At 34.9% G+C, this 19,943-nt stretch overlaps 1 protein-coding gene across 12 annotated transcripts in view; it reads right to left on the bottom strand.

Annotated features, from left to right (window-relative positions):
• Nucleotides 1–2,443: 2,443 nt before the first annotated feature.
• Nucleotides 2,444–19,943, bottom strand: part of FNBP1L (formin binding protein 1 like) — a 94,614-nt gene continuing 77,114 nt past the window's right edge. For 5 of the 12 annotated variants that reach the window (XM_037744156.1, XM_037744159.1, XM_017544199.2 and 2 more), the window contains 6 exons: nucleotides 17,033–17,047; nucleotides 13,593–13,702; nucleotides 10,765–10,897; nucleotides 10,296–10,390; nucleotides 7,970–8,118; nucleotides 2,444–6,146 (listed from right to left, as the gene is read on the bottom strand). In XM_037744156.1, coding sequence (XP_037600084.1) covers nucleotides 5,968–6,146; nucleotides 7,970–8,118; nucleotides 10,296–10,390; nucleotides 10,765–10,897; nucleotides 13,593–13,702; nucleotides 17,033–17,047 — 681 coding nt within the window. In that variant the 3' untranslated portion in view covers nucleotides 2,444–5,967. The remainder of the gene's footprint in view (nucleotides 6,147–7,969; nucleotides 8,119–10,295; nucleotides 10,391–10,764; nucleotides 10,898–13,592; nucleotides 13,703–17,032; nucleotides 17,048–19,943) is intronic. The other 7 variants (XM_037744158.1, XM_037744160.1, XM_017544202.2 and 4 more) reach the window with 3 other exon arrangements.

The raw sequence follows: 19,943 nt of genomic DNA, 5'->3' as shown, positions 1-19,943 counted from the left end.
AAAAAAAAAAAAAAAAAAAAACCATAATCTAGCAATTTTACTCCTTGGTACAGATTTTAGAGAAACTCATATCAGGAAACATGTACATGGATACGCATAAGCAGCACATTTTACTAACAAAACTAATAGCCCAAATGTCCATCAACAAGAGGATGGATAAATTGTGTATACTTTCATAATGGAATACTGTATTATGCATAAACACAGATAAATCTTAGAAACGATGTTGAGTGAAAAAGCCAGGTCTCAAGATACAATGGAATATTTAAAATATTTGATAAGTGGGATATTACTAAATATAAAATTCATAAATATATAAATCAGTGTACAAATCATTTTATTCTTTAAACTACATAAAACTATCGTTATAAAAGTAGCACAAACCATTTATCAATCACTAATAATTTTCAAATTGTTTAAACAAATGAGTTGGTATAATCTTTTGATAAGGCTGTCACCAGGTAAAAGATGCCCCTGTGATTTGACACAAGGAACTGCAGACTCTTCCAGTGACTTCCCCCATTCCACTGATCGTCATTGGTTTACCAACCACTGTCTGGCACCTGAAGAGAGGGGAAAAGCAATGGATCCTCATCTCACCACCTACCCTCATCAGATAACAGCACCAAGTGGGTGCTGGCTACATGCCAAGAGTCAGTGGCAGGAGCTCCCAGCCATAGAAAAGAATGGAGAAAAGGGAGAAAAAGGGAATGAGATGGGTGGGGATTGCTGATCTTAGTTTGCCAGAACTGGAAGCTTGTAGCTTTAGTCTGTCTCATTCCACACTCAGACTGTGCTTCTACTGTGCCCACCTGGTAATATTCTATTTGTTAAACTGGGTGATGTGTTTATCTTATAATGGTTCATAACATATACATATTATCCACAAAAAACTCCTCAGGGTGGAGATTCTGGGCTTACCAAATGAGGTCGTCAAATGCTCCCATTCTCCCTAACAGTGTTGTCACAACTCACAAAAAACTGAGAAATATTGTCAAACTGAAATTGTGTTGAAAGCGACACTAATTGTGTCCTAGAATTCTCCCATTTCTATCAAAACAAAGAAATGAGGCTATTTTGATATGACTTACTCTTAGGAACCTCAGTCAGTTGCCCAATACACTGTCCCCTAAATGCCAACATTATCTAATACTTTCAAGGGTTGTCCAACTTCTCAGAATTCACTCTTCAAAATATATGTTTGCCAGTTCCCCAATCTTTCGGCACCTCTTCTGTTTTCTGCAGTTTCCCTAATTCCTGGAAGTGACTATACTCAGGAATACACTGATCTTAGGTATATGAGCTCATTGAAATTAGGTTCAGTGTTTCTTACACATTTTTTTTTAACCTAAGCTAACACAAGTTGAGTATCCCAAATTCAAAAATCAAAAATCTGAAACTTTCTGAGCACTGACATGATGCTCAAAGGAAATGCTCAGTGGAGAATTTTGGATTTGGAAATTAAGGATGCTCAACTGGAGGGTATGTAATGCAAATATTCTCCCCCCTCCCAAAAAAAATCTGAAACACTTCTGGTCCCAAGCATTTCAGATAAGGAATACTCAACCTGTACATTCTTCAAAATAGAATCCTTTTCAATGAGCCTGGAGAGACTTTTCATTTGTTATTATTGTTTTAAGGACATTATTTTTCTCTCTCACAAATAGGATGTGATTTCCCTGATCTTAGTTTTGATAATAAAAGCCTTTTTCATTGTTTTGAGCTCCCCACCCCAAACCGCTATCTGATGCTGTAACAACTGACACTATTTTCCTGCTATTTGCACTGTTTTGCGTGTTCCTACTTCCAAGCTTGGCACTGATCTCTAAATTTTCCTCTCAACAATCGTAACCTCGCGCTGTTCAGGATCTACCCTGAATTTTATTCCCTTTTAGTTTCTAAAAGTTTATAGTCATAGTTTCACATTTGCATCTTTTAAAAGGTGAATATTCTGAAATTAGACTTCCTGAAATTACAGATAATGTGTCACTAATTATGGCAAATGTTCTTTCCATGCTTTGAAATGCCAGGAAGACTTGGGTGTTGTTAACTGATCAGGAATCAAGCCAGGGCACAGGAAATGCTGGCTAGCATGTAGCGGCTAGATGAGGCTATGTGATACAGGGACAGTTCTTATGGATGCAGTGGATAGATGGTGTAAAAAGAAAGTCTATACAACACAGCTACTGGAGAAGAAAGATAAATCCAAATTATTGCATGCAACTTAAATTCACTCTAAAGAAACAACAAACTTCTTTTTCCCTTAGGAATGCTTAGAGAAACCAAAATTAGAAAAAAATTTCCAAACTGCTTTGCAAAAGTAAAGTTGTCCTACTTACGGAACTTGTTATCTACTCTTAATTATCTGAAACTTGGCACATTCAAGAACAAAATCATTACCTCTCTGGTTCGCACAGCAATGAGAGACTACACACTAAACACCTTAACAGGCCATGAAAAGATTGTTTTATTCCATGAAAATATTCTCAACAGAGAACACTATCTTTAAATGAAGGATTTACCATTAAGAAATCAACATGTGCACAAAAAGAGTAAAAATTACCAAAAAATTAAAGATTTTTTGGGACAATTCACATGTTCAAAATTTAAGAATGATTTAAACTGTGCAAGTACAAATGTCTTTCCTATTATAATAACCCATATACAGGTTGCACTATTCCACGTCAAGGAACTTGCCTCCTACGGAAGCAAATCCTGCTTTTAGAAAAACAAACAGTAGCTTGAAAAGAACAGTTAGTCCTTACAAGAAAGTCTTAAACTTTGCCCTCTGTGGCTGTTAGCCAAAAAACCATAAGCACTTCAGGCTTTGTACAGAAGACAAACACAGCCAGATCACATTTCCTCCTCATTGCTAACCTTTAAAATAAAAATAGCACTAGATTTTAAAACTACTTCATGTAGTCAGCATTGAATAATGTCACATTATATAAATAACCCTGTAACGAGATTCAATATCTAAACTTTATAGTTTACTAGCTGCAAAGGTAATACACTACAAGTCAGCTGTGTAACAGTGGTGACTTGATCTTATGAAGGCAGTAACTTTCACACAATTGTCATTCAGCTTTAGTACAACTGGTAGTATGATTCAAATAATACTGGGAAAAAGTTATTAAAGCAGTCACACAGCTTCTAAAATATTGCTTAAAATCCAATAATACACAAACCATTTCATGTTCCTTCTCCCCTCAAAACAGTAAAGAACCAAATTAATGAAGATTCAGCGGTACAAACAACCCCCCACCCGCTCCCATCTCCCTATTACAACACCACTAAGAAATTAGTTAAGATACAAGTCATTAACAGAATCACAAATGCGAGGCAGGACACCATGAGCAACAGGAGCACTAACAACAATCATATTTACAAGTATAAACATACAGAAATTCCATTTTACAAGTAAAAGTGCACATAGATAATTACAAAGTTTCACTAAATTTTATCAGGTTCAAACAAAAGCACGTGGAAACAGACTATCATTGTAATAATCAAACATGACTGTGATAACCCCAAATAAAAAGACAGCTGGGGGAGGTCCATAAAACTTCTCATAAAAACACTGAGCAAAGTAAAATGGACTTGGACATGTCTTCAGTTTGATGCATAAATTTGAAGATGCACCATTGTACATAGTAGAGCTCCAATAGCCACCTACTGAGGCTACATCGGCAGCTGCAGCCGTGCTGCAGAGTTAAAGGAGGTCGCACTGAGCTGACACATAAAGCCCTTTGTGGGACACTGTAGTTGGTAGTGTTGGCAATCAACAGATTTAGGCACTCTAGTTTAAGGCAGCATTTGAATGGAAGCAGCTGACTTTTGACAACAGTCCTTTGTCTTGAGGTGGTGAGTATCTTCTGTGTTTATTATGCCAGGATTTCAGTGCTGACTATAGATTCTTCCCAGACTGAGGTGCTGAAGATGTATCACGTTTCAAAGAGTTCTTTCAACTGGGCTGTAGGCTAGAGCAGAGATGTTTTCTTTTTCTTATCATAAATACTTCAGTTTCACAAGCTACTTCTTTGTAATGCCACAACTGGAATGTTTGCAGTGGGGAAGTTACAGCAGTGCACACAAATGCTAGGATGGAAACATTAGTGCTGGAGATGTCTGACAGAGGGATTTGCACTACAAATGTAAAACAAAACAGAGGCTTTGACAAGAACCAGGGAATCTAAAGACATGCCTGAAAAATCTAGCCCAATCACTCTAGACATGCAACAGGATGTTAAGCAAGCACGGAGGTGGCGCAGGCAGACACTGACAGATGGCAAGGATCTGACAGACAGTGGATCTAAAAGCCAATTAAAACAGAGCTGGGAGGGAGACAATCCTGTTGGGACAGCTAATGTAAGACAAATTTTTTGGGAGCTCTGCATTCTTTATTGATTAGACAACAGTAAAATAAACAGAAAAATGGTAAGCCATTGTTGACTTTTTCTTTTGTGGGAGTAACTGAACTAGAAACTTAAGGGTTGGTATTACGATTTTTAAAAACAATGTATGGAAATGCTAATGAAGTTAGTAAAAAATAATCATGTCTGCATGCACTCATGCAACTTGCTTCTCTCACTCTCTTTGAGCCTGACAACTCTAATACCCTCCCCCCAAAAGCAGCTGCATGTAACCTCCTTCAACATCTTGCCCATTTCCTCAGAAACCCTCTTCAGGAACCTGCAGTCCAGGAGGAAAAAGAAAAGAACAATTACTGAAGACCTTTGGTAAAACCACAAGGGGTGTTCAGTTTAAAGTGCCTGTCTCAAATGTCTCTAAAATCATTTTATAGACAGCTACTGAAAACACCAGGAAATTTTAAAACATGGGCTAAATCAAAAACCAATCTTACTGCTTCTTCATTTTACTTCCCCACACCACTGACTCAGGGTGTGATCACACAATCAGCACCGCACAATCCTGGATTGCACAGTGTTTCCAACAATGCTTGCTGAAATTAATTGGAAACATTTATCTATCCTCATAAGTAATAATTCAGCTGAAATAACAAAATGCCCTAAATGGTGGTACACAGATCTTCCTCTAACCCAGATAGTAAAAAGTTTCTCCTTTAAAATTAAAATTTGTCAACACTTCGCCTCCAAGGTTTTCTCTATCTTCAAATGTGTATTTTTCTATTAACCATGTATTTTCCTATATGTAACTGCTAAATGCTAAATAATCACTAAAGTGGTATTTCCCAAAAGATATTTTCAAGATGAAACACACAAGCATAAGATTAGTTTGGAAGGAAACTTGTAAATTATTGAAAATTACCAGCAAACCTCAAAATATGCTGAGGTCTCGAACAAAATCTGTTTTATTCACCTAAAAGCTAGACCAGGAGATTCACTGTGCAACTCTCTTTAAATCTATTTAAACAGATTACTGTGCCAAGTGCTTATTTTCTTCCTTTAGGAAACCAAAGTTAAGAAAAGGGAAGAAAATGAAAATGATATTATTATTTTACTGAATTATCTACTACTATTTTTCTTTCTGAAAACTGTAGCTACAAATTCAAACTCCTAGAAGAAACCACACTTTGGGGAGTTGGCTTTCCATAGCATTTCAGAGCAGTTTCACTTATTCAAATTCACTAGAGTCACTGTGTTTTCTGAAGTAAAAGTGGCAGAGAGCATTACTATCCATGAATTCCTGCCCAATAAATCATTCTATTTGTAAGGCAGAAAAACACAAATCCTTCACACAGACTTAAGCAGGACATAAAGCAAAAGGCATCAACTGAGCTTCACACCAACATTGCTCAAACAGTAAAGTGCCACAAAAAGTTTCTTGTGGTAACATTCACAAGATCAAGCCTACACTCAGCTCACATAGTGAACAATTAATCTTGGATGCCCTTTAAATTTCCTTATTCTTTTCAACCTCTTGAATGTGTTTTCATTTTATGTTACTCTTCCTGTATCACACATGGCACAAAGCTGCCTGGTTAGTTTAGATATAAGTTACTGCACCTTTACTGTTTTTCTCTAGGGTTACATCTATGTATGACGTGGGAACGTAGCCTTCTTCACCGTTCTGTCTCCGAGCTCTTGTCCATCCATCACCTTTGTCCTCCTCTATAATGTAGAGAACTTCACCTTCTTTCATTGCCAGAGTACCTTCATTATGTCCTAGATGAGAGTTTTCATAAGCATAATTTAAGCACGGTGATACTTTTTTTTTTAAGTTACAAATACAACACACAAAATAAAATGTAGATTTCAATGTGCCTGGAACCACTGACTCTCATTAGCAACATCTCTATAGTGCTTTGTGGCTTATCCAGCACCTTATTTACATTCTCTCATTTGAGCTACATAAGCCTGTAAGGCTGGATAACATCACCCCCATGTAACAGATGAAGTTAACTGAGCCACAGTGACATTACATGATTTGACAGGGTATTCTAATTCCTATTTCACTATTCCAACTTCTTTCCCAAATTTGGGTAGTCAATCAAAAAAAGTTAATCACATATCAATTAGGAAAACAGTAACTAGACAGTGAAAGAGTGGGAAGAAAGAAGGAAAAAACATAGTTCAAAGGGAGAGCAGAGAAAAATATAGGTGTGACTCTAGTGATGGTAGAAGCAGAATGGCCATACATAACTCTCTTATTCTCTATCCCCAACCACCCCCAACCTGCTTAGCAGTAACAATTTCACAACTGAATCTTCATTTAACACAATAAATTACTTCCCTACTCTCTAGATAACATCAGAGTAAGTTTTTTTGTGTGTGTTTTTTTTAAAGAGATAGGGTCTTACTGCCCAGGCTGGATTCGAACTTCTGGGTTCAAGTGATCCTCCTGCTGCAGACTCCCAGGTGACTAAGACTACAGGGGCACATCACTGCACTTGGCTACAAGGTCTTAAATTTAATATATTTTCTAACAGGAGGTTACTAGAGACGTTGCTCAATTTTAAATCAACACAAAGGGGGAAAAATACTTTAAATCATGTACCATTTCATAACAGTTTATTTATGAAAGTGTTGCTTAGCTCTATCCTGTTAGTTGAGGGAAAGTATTTTTCAGAGTTCAAGAGAAGAACTAAAAATCTACAGGAGTCCTGAGGGCCTCAGTGCCTTACTTACTTCCCTCCCAGAGTTTGTTCTTCAACTTTCATAGGGTAAGAGATGGCACAGTCAGAAGCTACTACATTCTCTCCCACTTTCATCTAAACAGGTGGCCTATAGACTCAGGATATGATGACAGCATTCAGGAGCTATACCTCATACCTGTCTCTCAACGTTAGCAAGCTACAAGGAAGAACATGAAGTGACATCCACCAGCATCTGCTTCCTGTGTTGGGCTAATGCTCAAGCTGCCTCGACTTTGTTTTGTACATGTATGCATTAGTAAGAACTCTGGTGAAAATTCTGCACTAACCAAAGTTGATAATTAATAATCTGTATTAGGACACTAGCAACATGAGTAATTTCGTTTTAATTCCATGTATGGAAGAAAATCCCTATATTTGTAATACAGTTATAACAAAAGTATACATACTAAAGAAATGGAATTATAATAATTTTCTGATGTGTATTACTTAAATAGGGACACTACAGTGAATGATTTGATGTAAATACTTTTAAAGAACCAATTTTTATTTTTTTATTTTTATTTTTTGAGATGGAGTTTCGCTCTTGTTGCCCAGGCTGGGCAATGGCGCATTCTTGGCTCACCGCAACCTCCACCTCCTGGGTTCAAGCGATTCTCCTGTCTCAGCCTTCCAAGTAGCTGGGATTACAGGCATGTGCCACTACACCCAGCTAATTTTTTGTATTTTTAGTAGAGACAGGGTTTCACCAAGTTGGCCAGTATGCTCTTGATCTCTTGACCTTGTGATCCACCCACAATGGCCTCCCAAAGTGCTGGGATTACAGGCGTGAGCCACCGAGCCCGGCCTAAAAAACCAATTTTATGAAATACAATATTATTAAGAAAATCATACCATCAAAAGGGTAGATAGCTTTGCAGTGTCCAATAGCAGGCAAGGGATCATCATCCTCAAATTCATCATCAAACTCACTGTGATGACCATGCTGCTGGGGTGGCCCACGGACTTCCTGGTTTGCATCATCAGTGTAACTTCCCTCAGGACTATAAAACAAAAAATTATCTCTGATCAAGTATCATAAACATGAGGATTCTATATATTATTTATAAATTGATCTCCTCAGGATCAATTCCAAAAATTAAATATTAATGGCATGGTTTCCACTTAAGCCCTCTTTTTTTCAAACGTCAAGTATACAAATTACTTCTAATACAGAATGCTGCTTTGCTAAATTTCCTGAAATAAAAAAAATTACATGATTACAATATTCTAGGCACAAAGCATTATTCAGTAAAGACATCTCACTATCACTGGGTCTAGAGATAAAAACGAAAAATGTTCTAGACACTTGTCTTCCATCACCCCAAAGTTATCACCCTAAAATTCCTTAGGGGACCCATGCAGACCCATGTTTAGTTCACATGCTTCAGGTGGAGTTGTTTCTATTCCGGATCTGGAGTGGCCATCACAGCAAGCATTTGCATGACCAGAGTAAATAAATAGTTCATAAGTAGTCCTGTAACCCAATCAGATGCAAGAAATGCACAGGGACTTTTGTTTGGGACTCTTGGAAGAGAATTCACTCTGTCCCTTTTCCACTGGACTTGAAACCAGAGGAATAATTGCCTAGAGCTTTGGACCCTTAAAATGAAACCATCACAACAGAAGGCAAAGCTGTGAGGTGGAGAGAAATTGAGTCCTGAGGATAACATCTAAGCTCCCAGACCAAGCTCTCCCTAAAGTCAGCCAATGAAGTCCATTTTTAGTTTAAGCCAGCATGGGTAAAGTGTTCACTCTGTCACTGAAAATCAAAAGATTCTCAACTAAAATAAAAAGTAAAGTTAATTTCCAGCTAACCACGGTAACACAGAAATTGGTAACAAAAAATCCAAAAAAATGGCAGGTAATACAAATATGTTTTTCTTAAAATTTTTTAAATCAGAGAAAATTGTGAGTAATTTTGCTGAAGAATCAAACAACTAAATTAGATTGAATAGAAAATTTTACAGAATTAGATATTGTTTGTTTTTTTGAGACAGAGTCTTGCTCTGTTGCTCAGGCTAGAGTGCTGTGGCATGATCTTGGCTCACTGCAATCTCTGCCTTCCGGTTTCAAATGATTCTCCGACTTCAGCCTCCCAAGCAGCTGGGATTACAGGCATACGCCACTGCACCTGACTAATTTTTGTATTTTTAGCAGAACAAGGTTTCACCATGTTGGTCAGGCTGGTCTCAAACTCCTGACCTCGTGATCCACCTGCCTTGGCCTCCCAAAGTGCTGAGATTAGAGGCGAGAGCCACCACACCCGGCCAGAATTAGATTTTAACAGTATTTTCAGTAAGCCTGGAAGCCAGAGAAATAACACATGCCAAAGAAATTAGATCCTTTTAATCTGAGTTTTACCTATCCTTTTACCTGAATTGTGTTACCCTGGTAACAAAAACCAGCAATTTGTGGATAGCTCTTGATATATTAAAGATATTAAAGATATGTACTCTTTCAAGAAGTGATACTATTATTACTGCTATTTGCTACTAGGTGCTTTATGTACATTATTTACTTCTTTACTAACAAACTTGAAGGATGGATATTTTAACCTCCATTTATATTTCAGAAAATTAAGACTCAGGGAGCATTAAAAATGAACTTGCTCAGATTACACTGTAATTAAGTAAAAAACTAAGAGTTATTACTAGATCTCTCACATTCTTTAAGGCAAATCCTAATTTGTGGACTTTTATTATGGAAAAAAAGATATAATACATCAAGAAAGAAATGTCACAAGTGGTACAAAACTTAGCAAAATGTCTTTTGGAAGGTCTGGTCTAGACTAACAATACATGGTTTTTTTCCCTCACAAAACTTTGAGCTATTTGATAGTAAAATTTTTCTTTGGCATAAGTGACCCTAACTCCACCTGAACCTTAGGAAAGTTTCCCATGCCTGAGGACCCCATGCCCTCAGATTGTAGCTCCAAGAATTTCCTATGTTCCTAGCTCTGTGTTTGGAAGCACAATAAACTAGGATTGATTGAATAACAGGATGAAGTTTCCTACTTCACCTGTAATTATCACTAAAGAAAATTACTTAGGTTCAAAAGACTGAGGTTATTGAAAGCTGAACTTGTTAAATTTGGGAGAAAACAAATTGTACAAAGTTTAGGACAAAAGGGTGAGAAAACTTTGGGGAGAAGGAATACAAATAAAATACAAAAAATGACCTTTCTCGTCCCTGTGTTACAAGATGATTTATGTCACTGCTATGTCTTCTGTCTCCTCTCCCACCTGTTTTGCCTTCAACTTCAGAGAGCCAAGCCTTAGGAAAAAAACAAGCAAACAACTGAGCTCAATAAATACGTTTAAAAGCTTGTTAAGATATTCTACATTTAAAATGTGCTTTAAATTTTTATAATTACGTAATTCTTAGAGATGTGAAACCTTTATTCCAAATTGGTCAAATGATCAACTTTACAGCTGATTCAAAATATAGTTTAAATGTTTAGTTTTATATAAAGGTTTAAATAAAAAAAAACTTCTATGAGATTAAATAATACACATCACAATCCTTTTAGATCATAAACCCTAAAATTAAATATAAACATTTGAAGATAATTCTAATAAAAACCAATCTATCACAATGAAGTTTATAAAAATAATTTATCTTGACAACTGCTGAATAAAAAAATCTACCTCATTCTTGTGGATTTCCATTCGTAGGCGGTCAATGTTATTCATGGTCTCTGCTAATTTAGGCTGCAAACTCCCTGGATCCCCCATTTGTGGATTCTTCTCGTATACATCTTTCATTTTGTTGAGTGCATCTCTGAAAAAGAGAAGGAAACCACAGAATTAAATATTAACTTCATATGCTTCCAGATAAAAGAGTTTTATTTGTCTCTGGGGACTCGTATGCAGCTTAATCTTAAGTAGAGCCGTATCTTTTTAAGTTTGTCTAACATGACCTGATTAAAGACAATCTGCATAAAGGTGATAACATTATATGAGTTAGTAATTTATGAAGAAATCAGAATACCAAAAGAGAACAAAGAATTCTTATTCTTACCAATAAGAATTCATTTCTTATTTCCTGCTTTCTAAACAAGGAATTTTATTTGTATCTACACACACACACACACACACACACACACACACACGATCAAGGGCTGGAAGAATATTTTTCAATATTCTTCAGTTCATCATGTCCCAAATCAAACTCATTATATTCCCACCCAGCCACAGTATTCCACAGTGTTCCTCAGCTCATACATCATCATCGTCCTCCCACTTACCTCTGCTAGAAATAGGAATGGCAGCTTTAACTTGCCCCCACCCAAAGTCAGTCATTTGCCAATTCCTCTCAACCTACCTCCTATTCTCTAATCATATTACAATCGGTTATGCCTCCATTAGCTGTCCTTGACTCTAACATCTGACACTATTGCCTAATACTCCTTAATATTCTTTTCCTTCATGACTTCCTGGAGGTTATATTTTCTTCTTCCTCCTCCTCACCTCTGCTTTCTCACAATTTCCTTCACTGGCTTCTTCTCCTTCTTTGTTCAATCTTTAAATGCATATTCCATAAAATGACAAAGATTTCCTCTCATCTCTTCCTACAGTCCTGCTGATGATCTCTTACTGTTTTAATATCATCCAACTTCAGATGATTTTCAAATGCATATCTCCAGACCCGTTTCTCTCCTGAATTCTAGATTCACATTTCCAAACCCAACTGGACACTTCCAATATGGATTTTTCACATTTCAAAAATCAACATCAAAATCTTTATCTTTGTCCTAAACCTTTTCCTTATTATTGCAACTAAATCTAGAGCTGCAAGCCCCCACTTTTTAAAGCTTCCTCCATTGTTTTCTCTTCTCCAGCATCCAATCAGGTTAAAAGTACAATCTACTTTGGCTTTGAAATCACTCGTTTATCTATTCCTCCTTTCTGTTCCCATAGTCATGCCTTAATTTAGGCCCTCAGCATCTCTCACCTCGACTGTTAAAGTCTTCTACCTCCAATCTCTTTCCTATACTATTTACTCTTCATACAGCTTTTTATTATCTTTTAGCACACACAGCTAATAATGTTACCCCTTCTCTCAATAATTAGGGATTGTAATACCTACAGAACTGAACAGAAAAGCATTCAGGATTTTTCACAAGTCCTATACTTCTTCATCCTCAACTTCTGTTATTATGCGCCATATTATTTTTAACCAAGCCTCTCTGGATTACCACTAATTCCAGACCATGGCAAGAACATTCACATTTCTATGCCTTTATTCTTGTTTTGGACATGGAGAGATCAGAGAAAAATCTGAGTCACCAGAGGTACATTTAAGCTCCAAGCTGAGGTCAAACCAGGTGATACTCTGGCCTTCTTGCTTGTATTCTCATATTCTGGACATGTATCCTTTCTGCAATCTACTCAATTAGTGCAATATTTCTCACATTTTTGTGCTTTTTGATCTTGATGTTTAAAATAGTCCCAAAGCACAGCAATGAAGTGCTGTCTAGTGTTCTTAAGTACAAGAAGGCTGTAATATTATTACGAGAAAATCATATCTTAGATAAGCTTTGTTCAAGCACGAGTTACGGTGCTATTAGAAAAATTCAAAGTTAATAAATCAACATCATATATTAAATAAGGTATCTTTACACAGAAACATAAATTAAACAAGGTTATGTGTCAATCAGCTGATGGAAACATTGTATCAGAGGCTACCTAGAGCCTAACATTGTATCACCCTGAGAACAAGGTTTCGGTATTCCATAATTCAATGTTCACAGTGACTTTATAGAATATAGCTACTGTAAATTAGAATCAAAGGTACTGCAGTATTTCATTATGATTAAGTGCCACATTATACCTGATACACTAATTCTTAACATCAAAACTTCAATCTTTCATGCTACAATTTAAGCCCCAATTTTATCCTCAGTGAAGATATAGCAAGTTACCAACTCACTGTAATAACACTTTAATGATCAGAAATAATACTTCTATGTCCATTTTTTAAAAACTAGAGAAAACTTTTTGTATAAATGAAAGAAAAAAAAGTAAACCTATGTGTGAACAAATATGAAGTCGTAAGTAATCAAGCACTGTTTGCCAAAAGTTTTGTTACAAAAAAGATAGCCTCAGGTTGCTACTGAAATCAATTTATATAGAGAAGCAAAATAAAAATGTATCAAAGTATAAGAAGTGGTTAGTGCTGGTGAAACTAGTCTTGATAATAAAACATCAAGAAATTTTTTGCAAATTAATGAAGGCATAAATATATACTATTAGCATCCAATAAAAATCTGCAACCAAGGAAATTCTCTAACATTTCATTTTTACCTATGACAGGACAAACACAAAAATTTCCAGTGTAGGAGTATAATTTTCTCTCAAAAGATTTCAGTTAGGATATATGATTTTTAAATCTTCTGTACATCACATTTAAGGGTGTCACTCAATGTAAATCCTAAAATAAGTAATAATGACAGAGGAGAGTAAAGGAATAATACTTTTGGTCTGATTCTTTCTGTAGCTCTCTATTAAGTTCATCAATGCGCTGCTGTAGTTTTTTACGTCTCTGTTCTGGTGGCAGATGACTGAAATCTTCTAGTGCTGGGCCCTGAAAAGAGAATCTAAATCATTATAATAGACATTTTCAGGAAATGTTGTTTTTAAAATATACCTGCTATAAAATAAGAATACATACCAATCTTAAGTTTAATTTCAAATTTGCCTCAAGCAACCCCTTTAAAAAAATCTACACAGATGTATGTGTTTATGCATATATGTTAATGAAAACAACTGAACTGAAGAAAGCTCAAATTCCTGTCATTTTATAAAGCCATCAAACAAAACATGTTAAAATTATACCCAGATAGAGATAACTGGTAGGTAGTATAACATTACTTTCAAATCTTGGCAGAGTTATTATGAATACATATAAACCTTCTTACAGCAACAACAACAAAATGGAAACACATAACATCTCTTGTCTATACAGGGTATTGTTTTATATATAACATATCACAACATTTCCAAATCAAACCCATTGCTATAACATTCAGAATGTTACAAATGTTCAAACTAAAAATATGAATATAATTAAGAAACTTACCTCACAAGGACAATCTAATTAAATATACTTTAATACTACATAGAGGGCTTGGCGGCTTGGCATGGTGGCTCATATCTGTAATCCCAGCACTTTGGGAGTCCAAGGTGGGTGGATCACCTGAGGTCAGGAGTTCTAGACCAGACTGACCTACATGGAGAAACCCCATCTACTAAAAATACAAAAATTAGCTAGTGGTGGTGCGTGCCTGTAATCCCAGCTACTCGGGAGGCTGAAGCAGGAGAATCCCTTGAACCCGAGAGGTGGAGGCTGCGGTGAGCCGAGATCACACCACTGCACTCCAGCCTGGGCAACAAGAGCAAAACTCCGTCTCAAAAAAAAAAAAAAACTACAGATAATATTTGAACAATAAACCACTCAAAACATACCTGGTCATTAAAAAAACAAAAGATAGAACTGTCTAGTGAGCAGAAATTATATTCCAACAAGGAGTATATTTTCTATTATCCTTTTGTAAACCAAGTAACGTACCTCAGTTGAGAAAGATAAAATGCTTCTTTAGTAAAGATGCTTGACATCTGAAAATTTTTTTAAAGTTTTGATATTCAAGAAACTATGCAATTTAAGAAAAAGTGCTAGTATTTAAATGTAAACATCCAATCCAAATGACATCTTTCCCCTTAAATGTTATTTTAATCACTGTTACTTATGTTATTAGAGATTACAACAGAACCAATATTAGCAGCTATTGAATCTATTTAATATAAACCTATATTACTTGTCTTTATATATACTCCCAGAAACTGATGATGCCTGTCACTATTCATTTTGTTTCCAAAATGGTTATTTTAAGAATATAAATATGAGGCCAGGAGGGGTGGCTCATGCCTCTAATCCTAGCACTTCAGGAGGCCGAGGAGGGTGGATCACCTGAGGTCAGGAGTTAGAGACCAGCCTGGAGTCTGGCCAACAAGGTGAAACCCTGTCTCTACTAAAAATACAAAAAATTAGCCAGGTGTGGTGGCAGAAACCTATAATCCCAGCTACCTGGGAGGCTGAGGCAGGAGAATTGCTTGAACCCAGGAGGCAGAGGTCGCAATGAGCTGAGACTGTCATCGCACTCCAGCCTGGGTGACAAGAGTAAGACTCCGTCTAAAGCAACAAACAAAAGAATACAAATATGATTCCATTTGTTAAAGTGATGCTAAAAGTAGCTCTCAAAACAAAGACATTCTTGCTCTTTGGGCCTCTTATGTCTGCAACATATGCTAAATAGCTTTATTTCACCGTGTATAAGAATGATTCATTTACTTTTAGAAAAGAAAAAATTCACTCCTAGGATGAGCTATGATCAAATGTAGTTTAATTAATAACAGAATCCCTAGTATCTTTCCCCAGTGGCCTGCACATTATGGATATTCAACAAGCTTGCTAGAAAAAAGTAGGGCATCCCAAGTGGTCTTTGTTTTTTTTTCATTTACCAGTCACCAGAAACAAGGATATCAATCAACCCAATCTGACCTAAATAAATCAATGGCGAAACTTCCTGTATGAAGTTCCTTTAGATTTATTGGTTAATTTTCAACATAAATTTGTCATATTTAATCTAATTTGGAGTCGAGGGTTTTTTGTAGGGTCTCACTCTGTTGCCCACAATGGAATGCAGTTGAGTGATCATAGCTCTCATGGCTCACTACAGCCTCGAACTCCTGCACTCAACCAATCCTCCCGCCTTAGCCTCTCAAATAGCTGGGATTACAGGCAAGGAGTACAAGTTTTGAAAACTTGTGTGTGTGTGTGTGTGTGTGTGTGTGTGTGTGTGTGTGTCAAAAATAAACTTCCTAATTTAAATTTTAAAAATATTTCAGAAAATCTTGAAAAATTATTTAGTAAAATGAAGAAATGCAGTTCAACATACTGTGGGGTTTCTGTTTTTAAAATTACAATAACCTAGAAGTAAATCCGCCAGAATTCCACTTAGCCCTTATCAAACCTTGTTCTCAAATTTATGAACAGTAAATACTGAGGTACTTACATTTCTAATATCCCTTTTGCCATTAGAACCCTATTCTTACATGGAATACCAGAATTAAACTCAACTCTATTTCCTATGGATGTTCAGAAGACCTCTAAGGCATTTAACCACCTCTCTTACTACAAAGGAAATTTATAAAAGGCTGATTCCAACAGGGTAAAAAAAAGTAGTCTATTTTCCAATAGCTTTCTATACAATAATTTTGGGGTTAGTTCCTAATGTAAGTTCATTAATTTGTTTGAAATAAATAAACATACAAAGGAACATCCCAAACACACACACCATCCCCCCCAAACACACACACAAACACACACACAATATTTAGATCATCCGTGCTTCTGTTCTCCTTAAACAGCACAGAAGAACCAAGCACTAACTTCATAATGATACTAGAAGGAAATTCTTCTTTCTTTTTTGAAAAATCTAATGATTCTGGTGACAAAACTACAAATCAAATGTATATGATTTTTAAAGGATATTAAGTAAAATTGTATTTGCTAAATTTTCCTTCTGCATAACACACTGTGGCTCTACCATGTAATCTTTTAAAATGTTTAACCATTTAAAAATGTTTAATTTTATACTCCTATGTAACATGACAAGGACTCCATTCAATGACATTTAAGAACTTAATGGGTTGATGACAATTAACCACATTATTTTCTAATCTTATGACATCAAGAGTACTGGCATATGCTGGACTATGAATTAAACTATAAAAAGAAAAAACACACAAGGTGAAAACGTGGGATGTAATTTACCACTTGTTTTGAATTAAACAAAACAATGTTTTGAGATTACTTAATGTTGGCACAGTATATAGATCAGCACATAAGGCTTACCATCTTCACCGACCACTGAATAGTTCAATGGAAAACAGAAAGAAATGGTAAATTATTCACAGGAAACCATAATTCAGAAGATGCAATAGCCTATTCTTTTTTTTACAATACTAAAATAAATCATGTACATTTTACAATTCAAACAGTTATGCCAGAAAACCCATTTTAAGCACATTTGGGGAAAGTAAATTACTTGCAAAAAAAAAAAAAAAAAAGCATACACTGATGATAATGGGCAGATATTTTCTATGTTTAACTAAAACTTAAAAGTAATCATTCTATCTGTAATCATGCATTTTCTTTTAAAGTGAATTTTATGTAAGTGAATTTAACTTCTATAGCTCTTTATTCTCAAATTACTAATATTTGAAAAGTTGAATACGAGCTCCAAGATTAGACATTTAAAAAGAAATCTTACATGAAATATTAAAAAATAGAATGTTCATCCCAGTGCATTAAAGAAAATACTATTATTTGCATTTTTATACTTCAAAGTACTGCTTGAATTTAAATATACCATGGTTAGGTGAGGGTAACATTTTTACTTTGGTTTTAAGATCTTTTTAAATGCACAGATACATTAAAAATATATTATTAACAAAATAATGAGTTATCTAGATTCAAGTTTCCCATGCACATTTAGAAATATATACAAATATATAGGTTGAATTTTGCTTTAAAAATATAGCTTCTATTTTTCAGGTTTTATTTTAAAATCCATATGCTTGAAGAACACTTAAAACTTAACTTTAATTTTTAGAAAATTGATTAGAGTGTATTCTTTCTGAAAATATGCAATGACAGACTCTGGAGAGACCAACTGTAGTGCTCTTATACTTTATATATATGTATATGTATGTGTGTGTATATAGACATAGATATGAATATGGATATGGATATATTTCCCACATTGTGTGGGTCAGGATTCTGCAACTGGCATGGCATCTATCTAGCATCCCAACTACACACACACACACACACACACATACACACACACAGTGACCCAGAATATGCAACAGGGCTTTATAAAGCTAATCTTCACATTCATCTCAATTGGTTAGCAGCTTCTAAAATTTTTACTTTTCCCTGTTTTCTAAATCATGATGTTTTAAGAGAAGGTGTTAGGGAGAGGTCAGGTAAAAATTCACGTTAAAAATATGAATGAATTTTAATAAATAATCTGACAAAAATATCTACCCCTTATCTCTGATGAGTTGGTCACCGCTATGCATTATGTTTTCAAATTAAGCTTAACATTCTTTAGACTGTCAGTATTTTTGAGAAACAAAAAACACAATTTATTTTGCTATGAAAAAACTCCTGGCAAGGAAATAAAAAGGTTTAAAGAAAGATGTTCACAGTCTTTAAAAAATATTATTAAATGAAATTATATACAGGACAAGCAACAAAATATTTAAAGAATTTGAATCTGACTTATCTTTTATAATTTTCACCAGTAAAATTTCTAAGTGATGCAAATTATCTAATTTCTATGTTAATCTTTTAGAGAAAACATTAAGATAATTATAGCTGAAATATCAAATGTTTCAGTTTTTTGTTAATCCAGTCTTACTAAATTATCAATTGGAAATTTGATTATTAGATTTGGGGATGTACAAAACTCAAGTTCTTTGTAAAAATATTAGACATATATTCTTTGTAAGGTTTTAAAGTAATACATGTTCCACACAAAAATACCTTATTCTCATATACAATTACCATATACTCATAAACTAGAAAATTTCATATACTCAACTACATTTAATAAATATAAGAGATCTAAACAGGAAACCATTTAGGCAATTAAAATTATTAGGTGTATCTCATTTTAAATAGGACGAAATCTCATGAGAACTACTCTGGAAAGATAAAAGCTTAGAAAAAATGTCTCTGAAAGTCTATGAAGTCATAAATAATTTAAACAAAAAACCTGAACTAATTGCTAAATAACTTAAAAAACGGTATCTTATAAAGCTCAAATAAAATAGCAATAGAGTAAAAATTATCAGTTTGTATTTTAAGTAGTTAAAGTTTGGGCATATCCTCAAATATCCATTAACAGTTAAAACTTAATGTCACAGAAGGAAATTTTAGACCTTCCTCCCTCAGAAAAAATCCACTGATACCACAGTCAAACTAAAAAACACTGGTGTAATACAACATTTTTCATATCCTTAATTTATACTGGGATCTGTACACACCAGTTTTTCTTTAAAAAAGGAAAAGAAAAAGATTTTTAAAAATCATAATTTTTAAGAAGTTACTTAGGAAAAGCAATGTGCAGCAAATATTGCACAAAACAAGTTTCTGAACTGAATGGTACAACTTGTCAGTTTTAAGAAACCTCTAGACTTATTTTGTAATCTTAGTAAGACTGAAAACTCCATAAGCAGGTTTACTAAAGCTTACCGTCTTTTTGAATTTTTCTATATTGAGAAAATTCTTAAGTGGAAAAAAAATCTCTATAGGTTAGTTTTTGAGATAATATTTAGTAAATAACAAATGCTCATCAAAAGAAAGAAATTTGTCAACCTCAAAGTTGTAATCCACTTTCCTCCCTGCTCTGTTCTCTCAAACCCCTAGTTGGGTTTGTCATATTTTCTATCTTGCACACTGTTTTCTTCTTTGGAGTGGTAGGTAGTAATAAATCTGGGAGGGAATTTCAGCCTTCTAAAAGTAGGCCCCTATAAAAATAATTTATGTTTATAATTTGTGAGAAACAAATAACAAGCAAATAGTTTTAAGGTTTACAGTTGTAAAATTCTACCTACAAACTTATTCAATAAAAGTAAAATGACGCAAATTTATGCTTCTCTCTCCAGGGCTCATAGCTCTAATTGCCTGAGTTTTTTTTTTTTTTTTTTTTTTTTTTTTTCAATTTCACTCACCTCGTACCTCTATATGTATAAAA

This window comes from Cebus imitator, unplaced genomic scaffold (genome assembly GCF_001604975.1).
Source record: "Cebus imitator isolate Cc_AM_T3 unplaced genomic scaffold, Cebus_imitator-1.0 Scaffold166, whole genome shotgun sequence".
NCBI lineage: Eukaryota > Metazoa > Chordata > Mammalia > Primates > Cebidae > Cebus > Cebus imitator.
Note: the sequence above shows the minus strand (reverse complement) of the source record. Positions and strands in the feature narration are given on the sequence as shown.